The sequence below is a fragment of the Tasmannia lanceolata genome, unplaced genomic scaffold (assembly GCF_043159265.1).
Source record: "Tasmannia lanceolata isolate RefF3 unplaced genomic scaffold, GAP_Taslan_0.1 ptg000005l, whole genome shotgun sequence".
In the NCBI taxonomy this organism is placed as follows: domain Eukaryota; kingdom Viridiplantae; phylum Streptophyta; class Magnoliopsida; order Canellales; family Winteraceae; genus Tasmannia; species Tasmannia lanceolata.
The window spans coordinates 12,060,853-12,088,316 of NW_027518682.1; the positions used below are offsets into that span (position 1 = coordinate 12,060,853).

General features: G+C 38.8%; 1 protein-coding gene, 1 long non-coding RNA gene and 2 pseudogenes across 2 annotated transcripts; 2 read left to right on the plus strand and 2 right to left on the minus strand.

Moving 5' to 3' along the window:
- Window positions 1-2,706: 2,706 nt before the first annotated feature.
- LOC143876641 (uncharacterized) lies at window positions 2,707-13,230 on the plus strand. The gene is made up of 3 exons (XR_013250447.1): window positions 2,707-2,833; window positions 12,674-12,757; window positions 12,862-13,230. It is a non-coding gene; the product is annotated as an uncharacterized LOC143876641 (long non-coding RNA).
- Window positions 5,180-8,069, minus strand: LOC143876872 (stearoyl-[acyl-carrier-protein] 9-desaturase, chloroplastic-like; annotated as a pseudogene).
- A 5,691-nt stretch (window positions 13,231-18,921) lies between the features above and the next one.
- On the minus strand, window positions 18,922-22,161 carry LOC143876642 (NAC domain-containing protein 90-like). The gene is made up of 3 exons (XM_077378330.1): window positions 21,974-22,161; window positions 20,401-20,693; window positions 18,922-19,503 (listed from the first exon to the last, which is right to left on the minus strand). Exons 1-3 carry the CDS (start codon window positions 22,128-22,130, stop codon window positions 19,198-19,200), a joined length of 756 nt encoding a protein of 251 aa, XP_077234445.1. The 5' UTR covers window positions 22,131-22,161; the 3' UTR covers window positions 18,922-19,197.
- A 4,261-nt stretch (window positions 22,162-26,422) lies between these two features.
- Window positions 26,423-26,926, plus strand: LOC143876360 (stearoyl-[acyl-carrier-protein] 9-desaturase, chloroplastic pseudogene; annotated as a pseudogene).
- Window positions 26,927-27,464: the final 538 nt, after the last annotated feature.

Genomic DNA, 27,464 nt, shown 5'->3' on the forward strand with positions numbered 1-27,464 from the left:
GGCATGCATAGAAAAGTCCAGTGGAACCCACCTATTTGGATGATCTAAACCATTCATTTATTGCCCCCTGCCTTAGATAAGCCGTGCTCCCAAAATCTTCTCCATTTGATTATTTGACACTTCGCTCTGTGGAGGTTTTTAGGGAACGGAATATAGGTGGGCCCGTACAATGTAGTATTGGAACAGAGATCAGTAGGCAAAAACATGTCTCTTCAACAGGCCAGGGGTCCTGCCAATTGTAAATGGTACCCAAATATGCCATCACAGACATTCAAGGATGGTGAACTACAGGAAGTATTCTAGCATTTGATGCTGCTTTTCAAATTTGCTATTGGTGCCCCAAAACATCAAATAAATCCATTTATAAGCATCTTTAAAGTAAGTTTCCTTGAAATTAGATCATTTGAATATCGGCCATTCATGTATATCTGCATTTTCGGATCTTTGAATAATTTTTTTAAAATCTAGACCCCCATATCTTTGCAAATAGGCCAGAACCCTAACTCCAACATCATCAATTTCCAAAGGAGAGGAGGAAACCCCAGGAGAGAAAAGGGGTGGACTGTCTCGTTCTTCCAAGTCTGAGTGCATCTGGTTTTTCTTTCCTTGTTTTTTTTTTTTTTTCCAACTTTAAAAGAAATGGTGCTGCCCTTCTTTCCTTGGTTCTTGTGTAGATCAGTTCATAGTTCATCTAATTTTATTGAAAATCTACTACACACAATCTCTGTAATTCAGGAAAAATGAAATTTTAGATCTAATGTGGAGTGTCATTTCATAATGTTAGATCTAATGTGCGGTCATGCATAATTTTAGAAGTAAAGGTGGAATGTCATTTCAGCATTTGTCGCCTGAAAATTTCTTACTGTACAAATTTTGGAACAACACGAGGAAACTCCAGGAATATGTAGTGTCTCATCTTGAAGCAATTTTGTTTTCGATCTCTGATAGCTTCTTCTGATTATAGTCTATGTATAATTTGCCAGCATGACCCATGGCTCTATTAATTGCAGTAACTACAAAAATTAGTGGTGTAATTGGTTATAATAAAGGAAAGATATAGGTATAAACAGAGGCCATGAATCATTTTGGGAAAGCTGTCCAGTATATTTCAGAGTCAAGGTCATTAGACCTAGCAAACAGGCGGATTGGGTTGGGTTATCCACGGGTCACGCGGGTGCGGGTCAAAATGACCCGCATTCCTTCGGGTCAGCAACTAGGTGACCCGCACACCCAATGTGGGTGGGTTGGGTCGACCCACGGGTTACCCTCAGTTTTTGCCAAAACAGTATTTTTTTGGGCAGTGATAAATTCACCCCCTTCTATGTATGAATTCACCCCCTAATTTTCAGAATGGACTGTACAGCCCACACCATAGGATGGGATGATCCAAACAGTCGATTTGATGGCCACAACATAAATAGGTTGTGCCCAAAAAATTATTTCCGTAGGATGATCCCAACCGTCCGATCTATAGAAGTTTCCATAATGTGAGTCCCTCTTTAGATTGGAGGGTAATAATCATCCTATGGTAATGATTTTTTGGGCACAACCTATTTACATTGTGGCCCATCAACTGGACGGTTTGGATCATCCTATGGTGTGGGCAGTTGTCTTTTAACAAATTTCTATTCCCTGTTTCCTTTCCTCTTAGGATTCTCAGAACTCTAATCATCTAATAATTCTAATAATAATCTATGAGCTTTAAAACTATTTAGAATTTCCTAATTTTTTGTCAGGGAGAGAAATCGAAATGGCTAAAACGGTTTAAAATTGGAAATTACGACCTAATCAAAGGTCTCTTCTACCGCAATTTCCTAGACAAAAAGACTCCTAATAATAAAGGAAAACCCTTCTAAAACAGGATCCCATGCTATAAATTATATTTACAATCATATGTCTTGTCGATTTAAGATACTGCCCTTCTTTCTTATGAATGTATCCTTTTCTTTTATATTTTGTAAGTAGTTATAACTTATAAAGCATTCTTTTTTGGTTGCCCGTGCATCGCGAGCACCGGTGCACTAGTCAATTCTAAAAATCCAAACGAGCAGGGCTTTAGTGGTGGATTATGTCCGCCGTAATATGCATGGTTTAAAATTTCAGTTTCAGAATGCGTTTCAGCCTTTACCGAAAATAAAATTTCAGCCAAAATTTCAAATTTTCGGGCGAAATGCAACCTAATCTATTAAAATAGTATTTTATCTCATACGAAATTTTGGAAAAATATTAAATAATGAAGAAAATCTAAATTTTGGGGGGAGTTTCTAAAATTTCGGTCGAAATTTCGGGTAAATTTCTGATTTCTGTCAGTTTGATCCGCATGTACTAAGGGCTCTAACCCAGATTCTGCTACTATCAACTACGTAATGGCTCCGGCCTTTTTTTTTTTTTTTCTAAGTCTCTTTCTATGCATGAATACAACCCCTATTTTTTAAAATGGATGGTACGTTTTTAGTAGTTCCTATTGTTATTTTCCGAAGGAAAGTGATATATTCGCCCTATTTTTGGATAAATTCGCCCCATTTTCAGAAGGGAAAGTACGAGTAAAGAGGGCGGATTTATCCAAAAATGGGGCGAATTCATCATCTCTGAAAAAAAAAATCATAAATATGGTATGTTCGTAATTTAAGAGAATGGGAGGGTAGTTTTCCTCGATGTGATTCGTATAAATCTCCTTCCTCCTCTTCCACCGCTATTTGAAAGTTTGAAACGCACTCGCTCTGAAAACTCCGCTTACCTATCAATCTCAGAAACTCGCTTTTGGTTTTCCTAATGCAGAGAGTCCCAGATCTTGTAGGGTTTTCATGCCTTATACGCTTAGGTCTAATTCCAGGTGGGTTTCTCTAATTAGACTTCCTCATTAGATATAAGATATACTTCTTTTCGCTTTTCTAATTTCTAATGCCATGCGTTTCGGTTTTTATTTTGTGGGCTGTTTTAATTTGTCGACAATTGAGTTTGATTGATTCGTATGTGATGTTTTCTTTTATTTTATTTTTCTGGTGGTCGATGTATTTGGTTTTTTATTGTTGTTTTTTTCCTCAAATTAGGTTTTTTGTTTTTGTGTGCATTTTGATTCATAATGTGCCTGTTCCCTGTGAGATTCAGTTGATGCATGTTAGGTTTTCCCTTTTAATATGTTTTAGATATTGATTTATTTGGAGGATCATTGATCCATGGACCATGTAGAGATTTTCCTTTTTGGGTTTCTATTCTTCTTTGTTAAGGAATCCTTTCTAGGTTTCTATTCTTCTTCGTTGTGCAAACCCGGAGGTTCACGAATAACTTTAAGAGTTCAATGGAACCAAATTTCACACTCACACTGCCGTATCCAAACCCAAAATAAATGAACAAGCAATAAAGATGATTAATAACGACTTGAGGATTCAAAAAAAAAAAAAAAGCCTTTGATGGGAACCCATGAATCAGAAACATTCTATGCTAAACATGAATACATGTAAGAACCTAAATAACATAAAAAGATGAAGATTTAAGGCTCAAATAACCACTTTTATTCACTGATATGTTGCTGCCTACAAATAAAAACATAGATCTAGGGCCAAAATATTGATGAGAAAATGGCAAATGGCTCAAAATATGCTAGGGTAATTAACTAGGGATGTTCCTAAGGATTTCTAAAGGCTAAAAAGTCCTAAAAGAGCTAAAAATATGGAAAAAATATTACCGGTAAGTTACAGCAGTCCCTCCACTTGTAAATCTCGCTAGCACATAGGCCAAGAGGATGATGAAAACGCCCGTGGTCATGTCTCCGAACTCCACACAGCAACTAGCCTCCAACTAATGTATGAAAAGACGATTGGGAAGAGAAAATTTGAGAGAGAGATCAAGAGACGATGATGTGACGAAAATAGGGTTCCAGAAAGAGAGAAGAAGAAGTAAATAGAGAGATAGAAATCGCACAAAGTGACAGAGAGAGTGTGATTGGAGAAAGAAAGAAAGAGAGGGGATCGAGTGAGAAAGAGAGTGACATGGAGATTGGGAATGAGAAGAAGAAAAAGATTAGAGAGCGAGAGAGACTTGCGAGAGGGAGAAGAGAAAGAACAGTGAGAGGGAAAAGAAAAGCGATGAGATGAGAGAAGAGAGATCAGATAAGATAAGAGAGAGAAGGGGGTTCACGCATGCCCTAGGCGTGGAGAAGAGGAAGGGAGTCGTGTGCTTCTTTTCTTGGTATTTTTCAAATTCTCAAAAGTTAAAAAAATTTGAAAAGCTGAAGGGAGAAATAAAAAATCATACACAAGAAAGGAAGCCCGTAAACCCAACAAACCCTAACAACACATCCTTCATGAAACCCTCCAACCGTGCTTACCGAGATCCAAGCACAGATCCAAGCCTCAACAGAGATATAACCCAAAAAAATAAAGATCCAAGACATAGAAACATAGATCCAAGCTCTAAATCCAGATCCAAGAAGAAGAAAAAAATAAAAAGAGAGGGAAAGAGACTAGCGGGAGGAAACATACCTCGAAAATGGTGTCGGAGACGGAGAAGATAACTCGTCGGAGAAGAAACCGCGCCGGAGAAGATGGCTCGCCGGAGACAGAGAAGATGGCTTGCCAAAGGAAGAGGTCTCTAGGGTTCTTTCTTCTCTAGCTCTGAAAGAGCGTCTTTTTTTTAAGAACCCGTGAAGCGCGATTCCCACGGATTCCATATTAAATCCGATATTTTTAGTCGGATTTTGAGAAGCGAAAAGAGCCGCGACACATCAGATTCGACGGATTCCACGTGGGACCGTTATTTTCCAACTCCGGACAACAAAACATCCACTTTAATGCCGTTTCCACGGAAAAAGAGGCATTTTCCTTTCTGTTTCCACAAAAAATGCGCAACAGAACACACCCAGAGAAAAAACTGTGTTCATCGAAGGTTAACGAGAATGCTAAACTCAGGTGCGCCGCAATTATATTCAATCCATAAAGTGAAAAAATAGTAGTAATCAAACTGACTATTTCCGAATGCCATCTCCAGGATACAGTCTCCATAGCAACACCATCTACTGCCATTGAAAAAAAAGAAATATAAGGAAAATTTTGAAAATCCAGTCAGAGAAACTAAAGCTAAGTGAAAAAATGCTATGATGGAGAAAGTCACCTCTCAAAGCTCGACATATCTACCGAAAATTCATTTGAATGCCATCGTTCGTCCGACCTTAGCTCTCCCCCTAATTGTTGGCGCCGAGCGGTAGAATAATTTGGGCCTCTTGCCCCTTGGTTGAGAGTTCGATTATTTTCTCCACATTCTACCTCTCAACCAGGAACTCAAATATGTCCGCATAGTCCATGGCTGTGTAGACTCCCAACCGATGACCAAAGGATGCGAAGTGCTCAAACAGATATTTTCATCGTGCCCGTCATACATTATCTGGGAAGGCATCTTTATCCTCTTTCTCATCATGTCGTAAAACGCAAGCATAGTGTCTTCGGGATCAATCTCGGAAAGCTTCTCCACGATCTTCGTGAATACAATCTGATCACGCTTCTCATCTGAGGCGATTGTCTCACAGATCTGTGCTAGTGTAAACTCCCCATGTTCCTTGGCATACCTAGCTATGTTCTGGTGGGAGATAAAAGACGCCCTCTCCTGAAAGGACGTGTAGACCAGTCCTAGATATGGATAGTCCTCTATATGCTGATTTCAATAACACATAGTAAAACTTAGTTTTGTATCTAAAAAGCACGAAGCTGATTTTTTGTCATGTTTCTAGAAAGAATAGGTGAAAAAGAAGAAAATCAAAGAGTAAGTACAATATGGAGAGAGGATTTTACATTTCTAGTATTTATATAACGAATTGCATTCATGACCACTGTCATGTCAGTTCTCCTAGAATAGGTCAGATAATGTTCCAACAGGTCCATGTGCTTTTGTTCTTCTTCCGTCCATGCCCTTGTCCATTCAGCCGTCCAAGGCGTAAGGACAACATTCGTTTCATCAGAGATACCATCAGTAGTTTTTCTAGTATTTATATAATGAATTGCATTCATGACTGCTGTCATGTCAGTTCTCCCAGAATAGGTCAGATAATGTTCCAACAGGTCCATGTGCTTCTGTTCTTCTCCCGTCCATGCCCTTGTCCATACAGCTGTCCAAGGCATAAGGACATCATTCGTTTCATTGGAGATACCATCAGTAGTTTTGAGCATCCTTTGGTATGTTGGGATAATTTCCTCTTCAATCATACCCCCGACCAAGCACACAAAATAATCATACGGGATTTCCTTTACCCGCCCTTAGAGCTCGTGGAGTTGTTTACCAAAGTCCTCCAACATAGGATCAGGAAGAAAATCCTCTGGTTGCCACCCCTTTCTTTTAGGCTCAACGTGCATAAGGATGTTCGTCACTGCCCAATCTTACAAGGAATCAAACACTTCACTTTTATCAGGTGGCATACAATGGGTTACCTGACCCAGTTCCTTGTGAGGTTGTGAGGAGCGTAGAAGGGCTTCTTGTGGGCGGCTTTTATATTGTGGGCTCTTTTGATTCCTGAAAACGAGATTAGATAATAGAAAGAGAAAAAGAAAGAAAGAAAGAAATAGGGAGAGAAGAAGAAGAAGAAGAAAAGCAAGGGTTTTTCTTGTGGGCTCTTTTGGGGGTTTTGATTGGATCAAAACCTAGGTTTTGGAGCATTCTTCTTGAAGATTTTCACCGTGCCGTTGGATCCTCTCGTTGCAAGGAGACTTCGCGAGGATTTGGGCTTCTTCGACTTGAAGATCGAAGCAGGTTTTTTAGTGAGAAAGTAGGTTTCGTTGTTTGCAACGAGGTAACCTTTTATCTCTCTTGTTTTTTGTAGTTACTCAAGTTTAGGGTGAAAACTTGAGAGAAAGACGTTGTATTACTTATTTTGATTAGTGGATATTTCGTTAGGGCGGATTCGCCCTGTGGTTTTTTCCTCTTCGTTGGAGGGTTTTCCACTTAAATCTTTTGTGTTCTTTTGTGTGACTGCCCTCTTGATTGTTTGGTTCTTTAAATCCACATATTTATTTGCTTTGTAATTTGAGTGGGTTTTCTTCGGCAAAAAACCCAACAAGTCAAAGTTGCAATCCTGTAACTGTAGGGAGCTGGGGCAAAAGGAAATCAGAGAATATTTACCCATTGTAAATTTTCGATAGAAAACCAACTAAAATAGAGTGAGTTAAATAAGACGGTGCTTAGATGATTATTGGGAAGAGTCTTTAAGTTGCAAAATTAGCGAGGATTCAACAGAATGCAAAAAAATGTATAACTTGTACAAGTTTACTGGCACATTGGTGTCAGAGCCATGAAAAGTGGATAAGGTGAAACAAATATGCAGAATCAGAAACTTGTGAGCAAAATTTTGGTCCTAGTGACGTAAATCCCCTCTTGCAAAAATTGTATGGAATTGATTGAAATGTAAGGAATTTGATTAATAACAGGTTTAAGTTGGTTTTGTTAAAGTATAAAAGATAAATAACGCTTTTCTCCAACAGCTTAAGCTTTTGGAGAAGTTGGTAAGTTAACATGGTATCAGAGCCAAAGGTCTCGAGTTCAAACCTCTCGGATAGCAAAAAATCCACATGCGATGGGCGGCCAAAAATGGGACCACATGTGCCACGTGTTTGCCAAGTGGGCCATACGTGCGGGGGGGAGGTGTTAAAGTATAAAAGATAAATAATGCCTTTCTCCAAGAAATGCTTGACAGTGCGAGGAAGGAGAGAAACTCGAAATTGGATAGAGACCACCTTTACTCTTTCCACGATGAAGAAGCTTCCCCGTCGAACGTTCCTTAATCAAAAAACCATCGGAGAAGAAGACAAAGACACAATCAAGGTCACGAGTTAGTTGTGCAACGGAAAGTAGATTTCTTTTGAGAGTTGGGACTTGAAGAACATTTTTTAATGGAATAACAGACGAAGATGTGGAGATATTAAAATTACCAGTATGAGAAACGGGAAGGAGTGAGCCATTTTTCCGACAAGAACGGAGTCAGATCCATGGTAGTCAACCCTAGAAGCCGAGTGCGGAAGAGCCGGTGTCATATGATTAGTCGCACCAGTGTCAGGGTACCATTGGTGATCACCAGAGGCTAGTGACATAGCCACAAAAGCAGAGGGGATGTCATCCGCTTGGAAGGATTGATTGAAGCGGTTATAGCACCGCAATGCACCATGACCACGTTTTCCACAGATTTGGCATTGAAGTGGAGTGGGGGTTTGACTGGGGTGATGACGGTGCACCTAACAAACCGTTTGGAGAGGAGTGACGATAGGCCGAGAATCATGACGGGGAATAGAGGAACGACCCCTCCCTCGACCACGACCGCGACCACGAGAGTGTGAAGAATCACGAACATTGGAAGCATTGAGTGAATAGAAGATTGATGAATGAGATGAGCTTGCTCAAGACGTAGGGCTTAACTGTGAAGGAGGGATTGGAGTTCATGGAAAGAAACTGGGTGTTCACGCACAACAATGGGAGTTGAAAAAGATTCAAATTCAGACGGGAGACTTGAGAGAGTGTAAAGAACGAGGTCGGCATCAGAGAGGGGTTGTTGGACTGCAGCAAGAGCATCAGCAATACTTTTGATTTGTTGGAGATATTCAGTGATGGAAGAGTTTCCTTTCTTAAGAGTTTGTAGTTGATAACGAAGATTAATGATCCTTGCATTGGACGGTGCAGAGAAGGTGGCCTCAAGAGCCATCCAAACGGGACGAGAGGAGTTGAGGCCGACCATTTGAGCAAGGATATCCTCAGTCAATGTGGCGTTGATCCAACTTAGTAGCATTTGATCGATGCGAACCCATGTCACAAAATCAGGATTGGGAATGACTTTAGACACACCGTCATCACCAGAAATAGAGATGGTGGAAGGAGGTTCTGGAGTAGAGCCATCAACATATTTTAGGAGGTCTTGACTACGAAGGATGGGAAGCAATTGACTGCGCCAAAGTAGATAATTTGAGCAAGTTAGTTTGATTGAAACTAGATTGGTTATATTTTAAAGAGAGCCTCGAGGAAGTACAGAAAGAAGAAACAGTAGCAGATGAGGCCATAGTGAGGATCTAAGTTTAGAGTGCAAGAAAATACAGGAGACAAAAAGAAAGTAGAATTTTGGTATAAGGAAAAATGATGAGGAGGAAGCTTGGCAAGGATCGTTGGTGTTGGAAACACCCTCTGATACCAATTGGTTTATGTTAATTATATATATATATATATATATATATATATATATATATATATATTTTTTTTTATAATTGTTTAATAATCATAATATATGTATTATAATTAACATTTATTATAAAATTATACCAATTAATTTTATAATATAGGTTGGGAGATGATATTTTCACTCCCCCTACATTACGTGCACACCCCCATTATTTGTAAGGATATAAGCATTTCTTTTAAGGGAGGTGATACATACGCCCCCCCTATCCTGATAAATGCGCCCTCTTTTCACGGAAAACGTTTGAGTTTCTGTGAAAAACAGGTTACCCGGTGACCTGCTTTTCACGGAAAACTCTACATTTTCCTTCCAAAAGGGCATATTTATCCAGAGAGGGGGCCCATATATCATCTCCTTTCTTTAATTCATACTTTTAGAGGGGGTGATGATATAAACTGATAGGCGATGGCTTATGTAGAGAGGGCGTAAATAGACTTATGTTGTGTATGTTGTAATCTCTGATTCTTGATGTAATTTCTCCTGTCAATTTGTAATATAATTAACATATAGGGTGATGATATCCTCCTCCCCCCCTGCATTACTTGCACACCCTGCTTATAACCTGATTTGACATAAAGTTGCTCCCTTCTCACGTCAAATCAGGTTATAAGGGGTTTGTGCACGTAATGCAGGGGGAGTGAAAATATCATCTCCCAATACTTAAGTATCTTCAATCACTTTCTCATCATTGTCTTGCTCACCAAAATAGTGCTTTGTTTATTGGGTTCCTACTATATTTTGCATAACTGATTTTCTAGGTGTATATTGATCAATATTGGACAGGTGCTCCAATTGGGCGTTTTGTATGCCGGAACAAATCCATTCAACAACCGATTTCCACAGTTCATATGCATACGTGCATGGGATGGATGACATTCGTTAGTGGGTCCTATGACCTTTGGGGGGGCCCATTTCATAGGACGATCCAAACCATTCATTTGTTGGGACACAACATAAATAGACTTAGCCCCTAAATTATCTCCGTAGGATGATCCTAACCCTCCACTCTATAGAAGTTTCTATATTGTGCAACCCCTCTACAGATCGGAGGGTTATGATTATCCTCTTGAAATGATTTTCAACTATTTAAGTTTTAAATTTCCTGAAGCAATGCATAATTTTAGAAGTAAAGGTGGGTTTGCATTTCAGCATCTTTACTGTACAAATTTTCGAATAGCCAGACGAAAGTCCAGGAATATGTAATGTAGCATCTTGATGCAATTTTGTCTAGATCTCTGATAGCTTCTTCTGATTACAGTCTATTCATAATTGCCAGCATGTCCCATGCCTCTATTAATTGCAGTAAATACAAAAATTAGTGGTGTAATCCTATCCTATATATATAAGTAAAGCAGAATCCTCTAAGCCGTGGTGGTGCCACTTGGCAGCCCCTCTCCAAAATCGCAATTAACAAAGGTTTTTAAAATCGCAATTTATTTCTTTGTGAGGAATTTAAATGCCTATTTTTTGAGGTATTAAATATTGCATCGCTACTTTTAAGGCAATTTTAAAGCATTTAAGATTTCCCATTAAATATTTCTCAATCCTCTCGACGTATATCTCTTCCATTTCCTAAAATATTTGTCTCTTCACCTTTCCCGATTCACCTCCTTAAATTAGTAATTAAATCTCATAAAGACCCCACAAATCCTCCCAAAATCAACGACCCTCTCTCTCTCAACCCTTTTCTTTGCATCTTCCCCCTCATCTCTTAAAATCCCTCAAAATCAGTTACAAATGAAATAACCTCTTCCATTCTAAACGAACAAGACTTTTCATTTATATTTATTCATATCTTCTTCTTTTTTTCCTGCTTCTTCCTGGCTATTATCTGCTTCAAGAAAGGCATAAACTCCACACACCCAGCAACATTTTCTCATCACAGAGTTTAATCACAATACTCTTCAAATGGCCTCGAAGTTTCTCTTGGCCAAATTTTAATCTCTTTTCAACATTTTCTCATATCCAGTTTATACCATCCATTTCCGATTGCTATGAGCAATCACCCCCAACAGCCCCTTGGTGGAATTCAAGTGATAATCCTAATTCAATTGTACCCGGCCCATATGTCCCATGGTAATAGGACAAGAACGTAATTCTGTTTTTCTATATCATCAGGAAATTGGGTTATTTGACTTTGTATTTTATTTTTATGGTTGAAAATTTAAGCGGAAAGTGGGTAGGTTTTATCTTTTCCCATTTGATGGTGAAAACATCGGGTTCGGAGGGAGCTTTGTGTGAAAACAACTAATTACTCAAAAGGCTTAATCTGTTGGGTAATTAATTAAGGTTCATTCTTGGGGATTTTTTTATGTATATGAATGTCTTTTCTGCTATTGTTTTCTTTTTCTTTCTTTTTTAATTCTATTATTTTCTTTGTCGCCCCTTGGCAATTTAACATAAAGCCATTCAACAACGCACTTTTTCAGGAGAGAACAGCAACCTAGCATCAGACTTTGACATTTTGTGTGTGTGTGTGTATTTTGACTATTTTCTCCCCCATGAACTATTGACTTCCAGCTATTCTATGACTTATGTTCAATCTGGATGGATTTTAAAATTTTTTACATTTTAGTTATTGGATGTTAAGAAGTTGAGTCCCTGTGGTTTAAGATATAAAAGAAACCAGGCTTTTCTTTGAAACATTATTGAATCCAAGCACATGAATTTGATTAACTTCACTTTTGTTCATGGTCTTCTAATTGCAGTTTAATTTTTTTTAGTGGAATCCTAAATGAGGCATTAAGGACCATCAAGGGTCTACGAGCATCCGATAAAGGTCATTTCCTTGGCATTTAGCAGTGCTTAAAGTTTCTCCTGGGATTATAACGTGGTTTGATGGTAAAAGCAAGTGGGGGCACAAATTGTTGATATAGCTCCTTTTATTCTATTTTTCATTTTTTTCTTCTTCTTCCTTCTTAATTCTTTTATTCCATAAATGGGCTTATGTGTATTTTTCTTTGAAAAATTCAAGTATATTTTTAAATATGCACACACGTCAATACATCAGTGTACCTTTCACTGATGAAAACACTGCATTATTTTGAGATTTAAGGGTTTCTGTTCACTTTTATTTTTATTGTCTTGGTGCTTCTATTTTGAGACCGATCTAGCGGAGCATAGCTTTTTTATTTGTTTTTATTTTATTTGGAGTACCTTCCCCATGCTACCTTTCGAGGATTTAGATGCTTGCAATATGTTTAGATTTTGAGAATGCTTGCAATATTTGGAACATGTTTGGAGTGAGTATCAGGTCTCAAAATCCAAGTCCCTGTTCAATTTGGATTTTGGGAATTGATTTTGCCGAAGGGATATTTCTTCTTTGTGTTATCGAGTGCATGTAATTTTGTATAGCATTTTGGTTCTCATTCTGTTTTATCTTTGCTGAAATTTGATTATTTTGGCTACCGTTCCATGTTGGATCTTGCTTTTATTTGAAGTTCAGTTATTAATGTTGTTGTGCACTGTTTGCAGGAGTGTCTGAGAAAGTGTTCAGATAAACATGGCTTGCAGCTGCATATGATTTATTGAGAAGAAAGTGCAGATTGGTTATCGGAGGTACAAATAACCATCTCTTATTTTGAGTTCCGGGAACTTTGGGCTTGGTATTTGGCATTTTTGCTATGTTTCCTAATTCCATTGCCTTTATAATTATGTAACAGAAAACTCCGAAATCTTTGTGCAACAAATGAGCATGTTCCTAATGTCCATTTATTTCAAGGTATGATAAATCTTTTATCAATTGTCCTCCATTTTGATATGTTTTAAAATTTCCTTGGCTCTATGATTCTTTAACAGCAACCTACAAAATCTTTGTGCAGCCACTGAGCATGTCCTCCTTGCAACTTATTTATTTCTAATTTTGTTTCGGATTCATGATTTGTTACGAGAAATGTAATGAATTCCTTTGTTTTTGGGCAATTCATTATTTTTTGTTCAAGATATATGTCCTTTGGATGGATTTCTTATGGCCCTTTTGTTGAAATTTTCTCTATATGCTACTTTATGAATGTTTGGTTTTCTTTTCGTAACTTTCATTTTTGGTCCGCCCATTCATGGTCTCTGCTTATATCCATATTTTTCCTTTATTATAACCAACTAGTTGCAGACCCGTGACCTCCTCACATGGATAAAAGTAGGTAAACAGGAATTAATTCTAACTCCCACGTGATGAAAAAAAGTAAAAGGTCTAGAGAGGAAAATGATCCTATTTGACCGTTGTACATTGCTAACATCAGGAAATGGAACAATCGCGAATCTCTAGTAACTGGCCAAGCCGCTAAAGTAGCTAAAGTAGTGATGAATCCCGTCAGTAAAATGGGTCCGATGGAAAGTCCATCGATCCCTAGTCTCCAGTGAAAATCCAAAATATTTATCTATTTATAATCCTCCTCCAATTGGATTAATGGATTGTCCAATTGGAAATGATAACAGAATGCATAGGTCGTTGGAAGGAGTTCTAACAAGCAGATGCATATAGTATACCATCTCACGACCTTATTTCCTCTATGAGGGAGAAAGAAAATTGATGAACCCGCGGATATTGGAAAAACAACAATTATTGTTAACTAAGGAAAATAACTCGTGGTAAAGACAAGATAGACTTTGACCATAAAAACCCGCACTCGAAATAATATATTTTCTCGAGTACGGGTTTTTGTCGGTAAAGAAGAATCAAATGGATTCAAGTAGAGTTTTACTGAACATATCAATAAGTTAGACCCATGCTGCGAGTTGTCTCATGCCATAAATAAACCCGGACACTCAATAAATCTGTTGGACAAGCGGATTCACATCTCTTACAACCTACACAGTCTTCTGTTCTTGGAGCAGGAGCAATTTGCCTAGCTTTACATCTGTCCCAAGGTATCATTTCCAATACATTTGTGGGGCAAGCTCGTACACGTGTCTATCAATTTTTTGAACGTTATCAATTTTCGATCTGGTAAAATCGGTAGTAAATGAATCATATATTGTAGACACCAGATGAATCAGTAGTTTACCAGAATTGATTTTTTTTTAGAATCAATTTACCTCTGGATCTGTTTAGGAAAGAGGACCAAGATACTTTGATTTCTTACGTTTCAGCAAACATGGTCATACGAGTCATATATGCTAATTTTAATTGGTGAATATAATATTATATATATCTATCTTTTTTTAAATCATTATGACTATTTATTCAACAAGTTCGATTGATTGATACAAGTTGATTTTCTGTTACGATGGATCGACGAAACAATAGCTGGCCCAATAGATGCTTCAGCGGCTGCAATAGCTATAACAAAGATCGAGAGAATGTCTCCTTTTAATTGCCGACTATCAAATAAATCAGAAAACGTTACGAGATTCATATTAACCGCATTCAGTATAGCTCAAGACACATAAGTGCTCTAACCATATTTCGACTTGTAATCAATCCATAAATACCAATAGAAAATAAATAGGCACTCAAAATAAGTACATGCTCGAGCATCATTGACCAACTCCTCATCAATCTCGATTCATTTCAATATGAACAACAATTTCACCGATTGACTCGAATATAAAACAAGTACGGAACAAAGGAAGGTATTGGTAATGGATCGAACTAAAACAAAACCCTTTTTAATTTAATATATGAACAATAAATATATAAATTGAATTGAAGCAAAATGGATGTAATAACAATACAAGAAGTCAGACACGGGTCTGCAACTAGTTGGTTATAATAAAGGAAAAATATGGATATAAGCAGAGACCATGAATCCTTTTGGGAAAGCTGTCCAGTATATTTCAAAGTCAAGGTCATAGGTCTCTATATCTTGATAGAGACTGTCGTTCACTCATGTATTACTCATATTGGAGGAATGCATGAATTCAATTATACTTGTATTTTGGCCCTCTTTAGTGTCGGCTTCTTTGGAAATATGAGCCCAAAGAAATCCCACATAAGGCGGCACCCATAACAACTCCGTCATAATACAAACTAGGTTGGGTCCCACATAGTCCCATACCTAGGTAGGCCCCACTCAGGACCAAAACATTCCACCATCCTTCTACATCTGCGGTCCTTGGTGGCCCATTATGTGACGGGTTTCACTCTGGCCCTTTTTCCCGTAGCCTTTTTTTAGGTCGCGTAGAAAATTCCACGCGGATGGAGGGAAATGAAGATGTGGAAACTAATAAAGCCATATGTCTCTATCTCCCATTACTTTCATCTACAGCAGTAGCTTGGAAAAAATGTTTTTCATCAATATTTCTTCTTCTATAAGAAATTTGCATGTAATCAAATCTCTTCGAATCTAAGCTAAGATAAGATCAATATTGGACCAAAGATTTCAGCATTTTAAACCTTAGTATTTCTGTTGATTTCTTTGAACTTTGGAACTACCGGAAACATTGGAAACTAGGATGCTCCAAGATGATTTATTCACTTCTTTTTTTCTTTTTTTTTTCGAAATGTTACCATTAATTAAATAAGAGAAGATTACAGATACACTTCGGAGGAGAGAGGGTGACCCACCCACGCTCTAGAAGCTCCTGAATTCACAAGGCGATTTGAAAAATCGTTGGAACTTTTAGGATTGAGGGAAAAAGAATAATCAACAAACAAACATATATCTTTTAGGGAAATGATATTCCCCCCTCTGACGGATAAAATCTTTATCCCCCGCTATAACGTTATTCGTTAAGTTTTAAAGGCAGAGGGTGACCCACCCACGCTCTAGAAGCTCCTGAATTCACAAGGCGATTTGAAAAATCGTTGGAACTTTTAGGATTGAGGGAAAAAGAATAATCAACAAACAAACATATATCTTTTAGGGAAATGATATTCCCCCCTCTGACGGATAAAATCTTTATCCCCCGCTATAACATATATCCTTCGGAGGAGAGAGGGTGACCCACCCACGCTCTAGAAGCTCCTGAATTCACAAGGCGATTTGAAAAATCGTTGGAACTTTTAGGATTGAGGGAAAAAGAATAATCAACAAACAAACATATATCTTTTAGGGAAATGATATTCCCCCCTCTGACGGATAAAATCTTTATCCCCCGCTATAACGTTATTCGTTAAGTTTTAAAGGCAGAGGGTGACCCACCCACGCTCTAGAAGCTCTTGAATTCACAAGGCGATTTGAAAAATCGTTGGAACTTTTAGGATTGAGGGAAAAAGAATAATCAACAAACAAACATATATCTTTTAGGGAAATGATATTCCCCCCTCTGACGGATAAAATCTTTATCCCCCGCTATAACGTTATTCGTTAAGTTTTAAAGGCAGAGGGTGACCCACCCACGCTCTAGATGCTCCTGAATTCACAAGGCGATTTGAAAAATCGTTGGAACTTTTAGGATTGAGGGAAAAAGAATAATCAACAAACAAACATATATCTTTTAGGGAAATGATATTCCCCCCTCTGACGGATAAAATCTTTATCCCCCGCTATAACATATATCCTTCGGAGGAGAGAGGGTGACCCACCCACGCTCTAGAAGCTCCTGAATTCACAAGGCGATTTGAAAAATCGTTGGAACTTTTAGGATTGAGGGAAAAAGAATAATCAACAAACAAACATATATCTTTTAGGGAAATGATATTCCCCCCTCTGACGGATAAAATCTTTATCCCCCGCTATAACGTTGTTCGTTAAGTTTTAAAGGCAGAGGGTGACCCACCCACGCTCTAGAAGCTCTTGAATTCACAAGGCGATTTGAAAAATCGTTGGAACTTTTAGGATTGAGGGAAAAAGAATAATCAACAAACAAACATATATCTTTTAGGGAAATGATATTCCCCCCTCTGACGGATAAAATCTTTATCCCCCGCTATAACGTTATTCGTTAAGTTTTAAAGGCAGAGGGTGACCCACCCACGCTCTAGATGCTCCTGAATTCACAAGGCGATTTGAAAAATCGTTGGAACTTTTAGGATTGAGGGAAAAAGAATAATCAACAAACAAACATATATCTTTTAGGGAAATGATATTCCCCCCTCTGACGGATAAAATCTTTATCCCCCGCTATAACATATATCCTTCGGAGGAGAGAGGGTGACCCACCCACGCTCTAGAAGCTCCTGAATTCACAAGGCGATTTGAAAAATCGTTGGAACTTTTAGGATTGAGGGAAAAAGAATAATCAACAAACAAACATATATCTTTTAGGGAAATGATATTCCCCCCTATGACGGATAAAATCTTTACCCCCCCCCCCCCCCCCCCCCGCTATAACGTTATTTGTTAAGTTTTAAAGGCAGAGAAAAACGTTAAAGGGGGTGAATTTGTCCTCAAGCAGTGGACCATTCTCACAAAAACCATTCGCGCGGGGGGTGGGGTGTTGTCATTTTCCATCTTTTATCTCATCCAATAGATTGGTGAGTAAAAGATGATGTTATAATCACTTCAACCACGGAAGGATCTGAAAACCAATTGTCAACAAATTTAAAAGGCTCGGGTCCCATCAACAAAGTCTTAATAATAAAAAATCATTAGAGAATATTAACAAAGCATTAGTAATCGAGAATACTAATAAAGGATTAATAATTTAAAAGGCTTGGGACACATCAACAAAGCATTAATAATTTAAAAGGCTTAAGATCTGTGATGCTTGGATTAAGAAAACTAATTTCCCAAACAGTTAATATCCACAAAAGTGGCATAATCAATTCAGAGTACGGTGTAGGATATAAAATTAAGGGGATGGTGTATATATCAAAAGTAAGGGATCCTACTATATTTTACATGACTGATTTTCTTCTTGTATATCGATCCATATATATTGGACAGGTGCTCCAATTGGGCGTTTTGTATGCCGGGACAAATCGACTCATCAACCGATTTCCACAGTTCATATGCCCACGTGGACATGTCACATGACTACTGTGGGCCCACTTCATAACACGATCCAAACCATTCATTTGTCGGGCCACAACGTTAATAAGTTGTGTCCCATAGATTATCTCCACAGGATCAAACCCTCCAATCTATAGAGGTTTCCATAATGTGCAGTACCTCTACAGATCGGAGAGTTAGGATCATCCTCTTGAAATGATTTTCGTGGCACAGACTATTTACGTTGTAGCCCAACAAATGAACAGTTTGGATTGTCCTATGAAGTGGGGCCCACAATACTTTAAAAAAAAATACTGTACTTCAAGTGCACACATCATATAAAATCTCAATGTATAAAAGGCCCTGATCGTTTAAGATTATGACAACCGATTGTGAGTGCTAAACCAATTATTGGGCTCAAATTTAGATCAGGGCCTAAGTGTACTTAATTGTCTGATTAATAGATGAGATGTGACCCTTCTTGAAATGATGAGTCCATTTTTTTCATATATGGACATGCACCACCAGCTGTTCTTGTGCTGTATTTTCCATGACTTGCAGAGTTTGGAAATTACAAACGTAAAAGAAGACGAAAAATGCGAGGGAAAGTCCCGGAAACACTATTTGCCAGCCATCAATTTTAGTGACTTTCAGGAAGAGAAATTCCACAATAAAAGACAGGATTTTCCTTATCTTGTCTCCTTTATTAGAACATATTTTTTTTTGCCACAATACAATAAAAAATCATACAAATTAAAATAAAATAAAATAAATTCTAAAATAAAAGACAGGTGATAAATTCTAGAGACTTCACTAAACTTGGATGCATTTACAAGAGGATCAATGTGTGCTTATATAGAGCACTTACATGATAAACATGGAATGGAATCAAGATAATTCTAAAAGGAAATAATCCTAATCAAATCTATCTAATCAAATCTACTTTCCTAATCTCTATTGCTTGCCTATTCTAATCCACTTGCCTAATTTATCTAGTTGCCTCGTTTACCCAACTTACCTAATCTACCTCCAAGATGATCCAACGGTGAGATCTTAACCCAATCTAACCGTTGGATCCCACATATTCTAACAACAAGATTTTCCATATCTTTTTTTATTTCCACATTTTTTTGCTACATTACAATAAAAAATCATACGAATTAAAACAAAATTAAACATTTCTCCTTAGTTACCATAATCCCAATTCAATGAATCCCACAGAGGGTCCATATTGTCGATCATATTCCAGTCGTCGGCAGTTCCTTCAGCCAAAGAATCCGGCGAGCTGGTTCTCTCTACCATTAAAGAATTTTCATGAGAAGACACACCTAAACTGCTACTACCCGGATTCATAGAATCGGATATTGGTTGAGTACTGTTCTCCGCATTGATTGTTCCACTTGTGGACGCCGCCGCTAATGGACGCCGGTCATACGATCTCAGGCCACCTGAGTTCACATATACTCTACACAAGCTGAATTCATGTCGTAACTACAAAAGAAATAAGAACAAAAAACAAATGTCATTAAGTAGCAACGCATGAATGGTATGCTTAAGAGATTTTGAGCCTCTTTTGATACCACATGTAATCTTTTATACAAATAATGGTTATATATAATAGTTTTATATCTTGGTTTATGACTTTATGGCTTCTAATGTAGCCTTAATGTCCCGTTTACAAGTGAAATTAAATTAAAAATAATTTTATTTGATAATAAGAACCAATTTTGATGGTATCCCAAGGAGAACCTTAAGTAATCACTTTGTTAAATATCCAATTAATCTTATTTGCCTATATATATTAGAGGCACACCTATGTACATAATTAAGCAGACATATAGTACGCACACATCCCATGTAGAACCCAATGTTGATCATTAAGATCGAACCCTAGTGACTTACAATAAGGGCTTTCCTTAACTAAAGTCATAAGCATCAATCACTGAGATTTTTTTTTTTTTTTTTTTTGGGTCTTTCAAAGATTAATTGGAGGGAACTACTCATGTGCTGTGTTGCCTCACCCAAAGGGCATTTTGTGAGGAGATATGGATTGATGGGTGACAAGGTAGCAAAGCAACACCCTATTAGTTAAATCAAGTTCGAAGCCATCTTACGTGATGCCATGCCCCCTCCCCATTCACCCACAAAAAGAAAAAAAGAAGAAGCGCTTATTAAAATCCCAAACACATTTCATTTTCACTTCCTTTTGTTTTAATTTTCTTGAGAATTGTCATTTTCAGGAAATTAACCTATAAGAGGGGGCGAAAATGGTGGAAAGGGCGAGGGGGTATGGAAATATCATCTCCCAAATAGAAAATTTATTTAAATACCACGCATATTGAAAAATAAACCTTGAATTAAAACCTTTATCAAGCAATTGCACTATACCTTTGGAGTTGCATTTGATGTGGAGGCTGCTTCTTCACAGGCTTTATACTCGTTCACCTTCCATTTGGTTTTCTTTCCAGTGGGAGCTTTTCCTTGGTAGAAAACCATGGTTTTCTTCACACCGATCACTCGGTTATCCTTCAATGAGTAAACGAAACTAGGAGAACCCGTAGCTTTCCAGTACCCAGAAGGTGTGATTCGATTTGGTCTTCCTCCATGAGCTTCTCTTTCTTGCCTTGGACTGAAGAAAATCCATTGCTCAGAGTCTTCAACACACAGCTCCCCTGCAATGCCTGCAACAAATAAGAAATCACAACTTAATTCCAGTCGGATAATAAATGATCCATTTTCCCAAGAGGGTATGTTTCATTTTATTTCTTGTAATTCATATATATCCTTTTTTTTTTTCTTTTTCACCTTTTTTTGTAGCAAAAGTAAGAAATTTTAGAGCTAGTAGGTGAGGAGAGGAGGAAGGAGAGAAGGCAAAAACCCCAAAATCTCTATGATATATAAGAAGGAAACAACAAAATGTTCCACATCAAGGTTGAATTCATCGAGGCCAAGATTTGGAGAATATGGATCATTTGGAATTCGATGTTTTCCCCATCGTGTTGTTATTGTTTATAGCTAGGGAGAGTAGAAGAATTTGAAGTATATGAGATCCTTGTACTCACCCTATCTTTTAGATATAGAACCTACGGATAGGGCTGGTGCTTTGTTCCTTTCTATTGTAATATCTTTTTTTTGTCTTAATACACCAGTAGGGGTATGGCCTAACCCCAACTTACCTCCCAAAATAAAGAAGAAAGTGAAAAACTGATGTTGAAGTGTTTGAGACTTCGGGCACGTTTGGCTACCATGAATTTCTTTTCATGATAACTGGGGGTCTCCAAGTGGAGATGAGGAACACTGCTCGATCGGATTTTGGGTAGAGTATTTCTGTACGTTTCTTGATTTTTTGCCACTCCTCATCACTGGAGACCCAGTCACCTGTATTTGTTTCCTGATTTTTAGCCAATTCTCCCGCCCAACCCCTCTCACCACTTGGAGGTGCAAGTTTATCATGAAAAAAATTCATGGTAGCCAAACGTGCCCTTAAAATGAAACCTGGTAATGTTTTCCGTTTGTAACATTTTCATAAACCTATTCAAGAAAAATGAAGAGAAAGGAGGAAGAGATTCTAAAATGGGTGCTACCATGGGTCGAGGGTAGGCCCTTTAAACCTGTCTCACACCAAGTGGGTCATGCCTAGTCCCGTTCTTAGGCAGGCCCCCACTAAGGACCGTAACATTAATATATAGCCTTCTTTATTTTTTCTTTCTAGCCTTCTTTCTTCGGAGATAAAACAAGAAATTTTAGGACCGACCAAAAGTAGATCCAGAAAGGAGGAAGAAGAAGGATAGATGACGAAAACCCGAAAATCTCTATGATAAGAAGGAAACAGAAGAAGAATGTGAGAAAGCTGATGTTGAAGTGTTTGAGACTTCAAATCGAACCTTATAAAGTTTTCAACTCATAACAGTTTTAGAAACCCAGTGAATAAAAATGAAGAGAAAGGAGAAGAGATTCTAACTTGGGAGTTGCCAAGGGTCGAGGTTATTATAAATGTCTACTTCAGGAATAACACGATCCAAGTCCTCTCTCGTTCTATCCAGCTTGTTGCGCAGATAGAATTCCACCAGTTCTTGTTCTGTTGGATAGAAACGAAAACCTGGTAGTAAATGGCTCATGATTTCCTCCTCCTATTCTTCTTTGATTCTTTTGCTTGTTGGATTTTGTGGGTTTTCTCCCTTCTATTGGGCTTCAATTTATGGTAATGAAGGACCGAGGTGATGTGGTCATGAAGTTGCATAGAAAATTCCACGCGGATGGAGGGAAATGAAGATGTGGAAACTAATAAAGCCACAAAGAATTTAAAATCTTACCCCTCTCTCCACGTGAAAGCGAAAGGTCTTGGGATTTTGAGAATGACTACGTTGAAAAGTCATTGTTATGGTGAAAGGCATTTTTTAGTTTGAGGGGTGCATTGTATGTGAAATTGAGACCGTGTCTCTTTGTGAAGGAACATTGCCGTGGGTTAGAAAATGGGGAACAAAAATGAGCTGTTTACATGTGATTTTCTTTGTAAAGGAAACTCTTTTTCAAAATTTCTTGCTTTTCCATTATTTTATTACACGTGAAAAAAGTAACCTGAAGCACAATTATTCAAGTTTTATCGAGAGAGACCTTTAGTTTAAAATGTAATCCCTTTAAATAAGCCATAACCATTTCATTTGCCTTTAAATTGTGGAAATAAAAAAAAAATTCCTACGAAAAAAATTTCCATGAGAAATGTTGTTCCTTGCAATCCAAACAGGGCCTAAACAAGGGTTCATGTTGGTCCGGCAGTTCAACCTTAAGGTCGTAAGTTATGTTGGGGTTCCACGCGAAATGAAAGGTAAAAAAGAAGCTGATGTGGATGGGATTATATGGACTTCGGCACCCTCCCTTTAACGGCTAGCTTTTGAGGGTGAGTTAATGGTATCAGAGACGCTACTTGGTAAAGAGTCGGGGCTACCCTTGAGAATGGGAATCGCATGTTGCTTCTGCGTGAAGAGAGAGTTTGTTGAGGTTGCACGCGAAAACAAATATCCCATGTCTGAAAAAAAAAAAAACCAACTGATATGAATGGCCTCATAAGGAATTGGGCACCCTCCCCTTATCAGCCAGTTTTAAGGGTGAGAGATTTTCAAAATAAAACGTTTTGGATAATAGTCTTCTAAAATGTATTTGGAAATTAAAAAAAACTTTTATTTTGAAAAAGGTGTTTTGGAGTGAAAGTGTTGTGGGAACTGGGAACCAAACTTAAGTCCAACATTTTTTTTTTTGAGTAGGTAAGCTGGGGTAGGCAGGACCCCTACCAGATATATAATAAAAAAGAAGAGGATTACATAATTCAAGGGGGCTTAAAGGCCAACCAAGGGGGAACAGGCTCCCCAAGGCACCGAAAGCAAAGAGAGAAACCCTTCCACATTGGAAACTAGAAAAGGTAATATAATCCCTTCCACTATTCTCTCTTGCTTGTGTAGCACAAGTGGGTTTTGGCAAATGGTGGACCCGCGGGACGGTGCCGTCCGCGCACGCACGGTGTGGGTTGTAGGGCGCTAGTGGCGCTTTTTGGTGCACCTGACAATTTTTCCCATATCATGTGAGGAGGCCTTGCATGAAGAGCCTGATTTGCACAATACAATAGGCCTCACCCTAAAAAAAAATCTGGGAATCTGGTTCATTTGGACGGTCACATAAATGTTGTTTCTACTTTCTACCGGCTTAAGTAATACCTTCGTTGCAGGGGTGCTACACAGGTCGATTTTTGGGAATTCGGGTTGAGATTTTACCTTAAATCGGGTCAGGTTGTGGTTGATTCCAATTCATTTTTTACCAAAAGCTCAACCCTACTTTGATTGCATGAAGCTGGAGCAAGTATTCTTTTGGTACTATCACAACCCACCACACTCACATCAACCACACCGCCAATCTTTACTCCATGCTGTAAGGAAAAGGAATCAATCAATTATAATCAGTCCTAACAGTGCTTATATTGAGCACTTAAGGGATAAGGAAGGAAAGAGATAAGATTTAGGGAGATAATCGTAATCGAACCAAGATGCCCAATCTAACCAACTATCTAATCTATCACCCCAAGCAATTCAACAGTGAGATCTCAACCCAATCCAATAGTGAAATCTCATTTACTCCCTTCATCTATGCCGCCCCCAACCATGTAACTCTTATCACCACCACCTTTACCAATTGCCTATAGCTCTTTACCCTTTGAGTAGGGTGTCAATGGACCCAGACGGTCCCCATGGGCCATCCTTACATGGATAGGATCTAGACACATTACCAGGATCCATGGAGAGATTTTGGATCCATATCATGGGATCCAAAATTACTTTTGAACCGATCCCGACAACTAATTAACAAGAGTTCGTGGGACAGTCCTAGATTCAAATTTATTTTATTATTTTATGAAAATACCCAACCCTTTTTATAACTTTAAGCATCATTTTAGGGGTATTTTAGTAAAAGTAGGGCACACGCATTTTTTTTCAAACTATTCATAATTTTGTATTTTTTTCATTCATCTCTCCAAGCCTCTTCGTTCTCTTGGGAATTTAACCGGGTACAACTCGTCCCTAAAACCTATCCGTTAGAGGGAGGGTGCCCATTACCTTATAACCCATCCTCATCCCCATCACTTTACCGATGTGGGACTATTTGCTTTTGCGTGGAACCCCAACAATCTCCCCCACCATGCGGAAGCAACGTGGACAATCTCGCCCCTCCACGCGGCGGGAACATGGGACCATGAGATACTACATCGGGATTTCTGAGATCTTCCCCGATGGACATTCTCGCCCTCGGAGGCAAACCGGGGTTACCACACCCTGTGAGCTCTGATACCATTTGTTGGCAATTTAACCGGGTAGAACTCACCCCTAAAAGCTAGTTGTTAGAGCGAGGGTGCCCATTCCTTTACAACCCATCCCCATCACTTTACCAATGTAGGACTATTTGCTTTTGTGTGGAACCCCAATACTTTTTCTATACCCATTGACCCTATGTCCCTAACCCACTGCGCCACCATCGCCAATGGGCTCTCCCTCCCCCTCTTCTGAGAATTTTTAGTGTACAATGTAAATTGAACCTACTAGGACACTCGGATAGACTTTACAATTTGAAATGGCTCATGAATGAGATGTGAAGTAGGATCCGAAGAACACTGAATTCGATCGGAATGACAAGGGATTTGAATATGGATCGTTAGGGGTGGACATGGTTCGGTTCGGTTTGGTTCTGGGTTTCCATATATAATCGGTTCCCATAAATTGGAACCAGAACCAAATCATTTATCTCTGGAAACGAACCGAACCAGAATCGAACTTGATCGGTTCGGTTCGCGGTTTACCCAACCTTTGACCAAATGGAGATATTTTGCCTAATCTTATATTTTTCCTAATCTTCTCAATAAAGAAAATTTTCGTGTGGTTTTCTGCTCCATAAACTACAAACAGTTATATTGGTTTTCTATCAAATATTCACCATTGCGTCAATATCAAATTGGCATAAGAGCCTCTACAATCTATGATTTTAGCAGGATTTATCATGGTTGGCCGTGGGAGAAGTTCGAATCCATATGATGTTTTGGGACATTTGAAGGGTGCAAATTATCAAGGGTTCATGGGAACCGAAACCCTTGATAATTAGGGGGCGCATCACGCTCGGTTCTCGGTTCTAGGAGCCCAAACCCAGAATCGACCCATATATAATCGGTCCCCAAAAATCTGAACCGGAACCGAACCATTTAAAATTGGAACCGAACCAAACCAAACCAAAGTGACCAGTTCGGTTTAGTTCCTCGGGTTGGACCCGAACCATGTCCACCCCTATGAACCGTGACAAAGGCACAGGTGGATCTGATCTGAAGTGGGTCCATTGACACCCATATTGCTCAGCCCCACACATATACCACTCGTGATCCACCTGCCATCGACCTGACCCACCTATTCCATCTAATACCACAACAGCATATCATGAAATGGTAGAACGTGCTCAAGATGGACCTTGAACCCCTTACCATTTATGCATCCAAGCAGGGTGTCTCGCCCTGCTGCTTCATTCGATCCAAACTTATCTCATCCATGATGAGCTTCATTTGTGGGAGCTTAATACATGTTTATTGGTGCACGATAGAATGGGATTCGACCGGCGGATTTTCTCAACAACAGAGCTCAGTTCAAATCCGAACCAGTGACGTCTTTGTAAGAGATTGGAATCAATCCAATCTCGAAGGGGCCGTTTGGATACGCGGATTTTAGAATCCAGGTTTTTAATTTGAAAACAGTGTAAAAGAGGGTTTATGATCAAGCTGTTGTATGCTGTCCTGAGAGCGATTCTTGGATTTTAAGTGAGAAATTCAAGTTTTAAAAATCTGTCCAATTGAAAATTATCTTCATCAAGTTCTCTTACATTCCTGGGAATGGTACGAGAGGAAGAAGAAGAACTACCACCAACTCTTCTACTCCTCCGAGGTTCTAAAGCATCATCTGCTCATTTAACGCCCAGGCGGTGAGACCGCTTTTTTAAACGCCGAGGGCCTGGGGGTGCGTTTTTTCTTCGCCCAGCGCCTAGGCGGCTGCCCAGGCCACCTTTTAGAACATCGTCCTTGAGGGCGGCTTTTATCTCCTACCAAAACTTTGCTAGGTATGCCGAGGAACATGGGGAGTTTACACTAGCACAGATCTGTGAGACAATTGCCTCAGATGAGAAGCTTCATGAGACTGTATTCACAAAGATCGAGGAGAAGCTTTTCGAGATTGATCCCGATGACACTATGCTTGCGTTTTACAACATGATGAGAAAGAGGATAGAGATGCCTTCCCACGATGAACATCTATTTGAGCACTTCTCATCCGCTGCTCAGCGGTTGGGAGTCTACACACCCAAGGACGATGCAGACATATTTGAGTTCGTCTCTCATTGAGAGGTGGAATGTGGAGAGAATAACCGGACTCTCAGCCAAGGGGACTCTCAGCCAAGGGCAAGAGGCCCAAAATTATCTTTGCGGGTTGGCGCCAACAATTAGGGGGAGAGCTAAAGTCGGATGAACAATGGCAATGATTTTTCTGCAGATATATGGAGCTTTGAGAGATGTGGAGCTTTGAGAGTTGACTTTCTCCATCATAGCATTTTTTTTCACTTAGCTTTAGTTCCTTTTTCACTTAGCTTTAGTTTCTATGACTGGATTTTCAAAATTTTCCTTATATATATATATATATATATATATATATATATATATATATATATATATATATATATATAGAGAGAGAGAGAGAGAGAGAGAGAGAGAGAGAGAGAGAGAGAGAGAGAGAGAGAGTTTTCTCATATATATAAATATATATAGAGGAAAATGATTGTGAGCTTGAAGCTCATATAGCTTATATGAGCTTGAGGGCCCAAACACATGGGTCCCACATTTTTTGTGGTGATCCAAACCACTCATTTGCAAGGCCCCATCATAG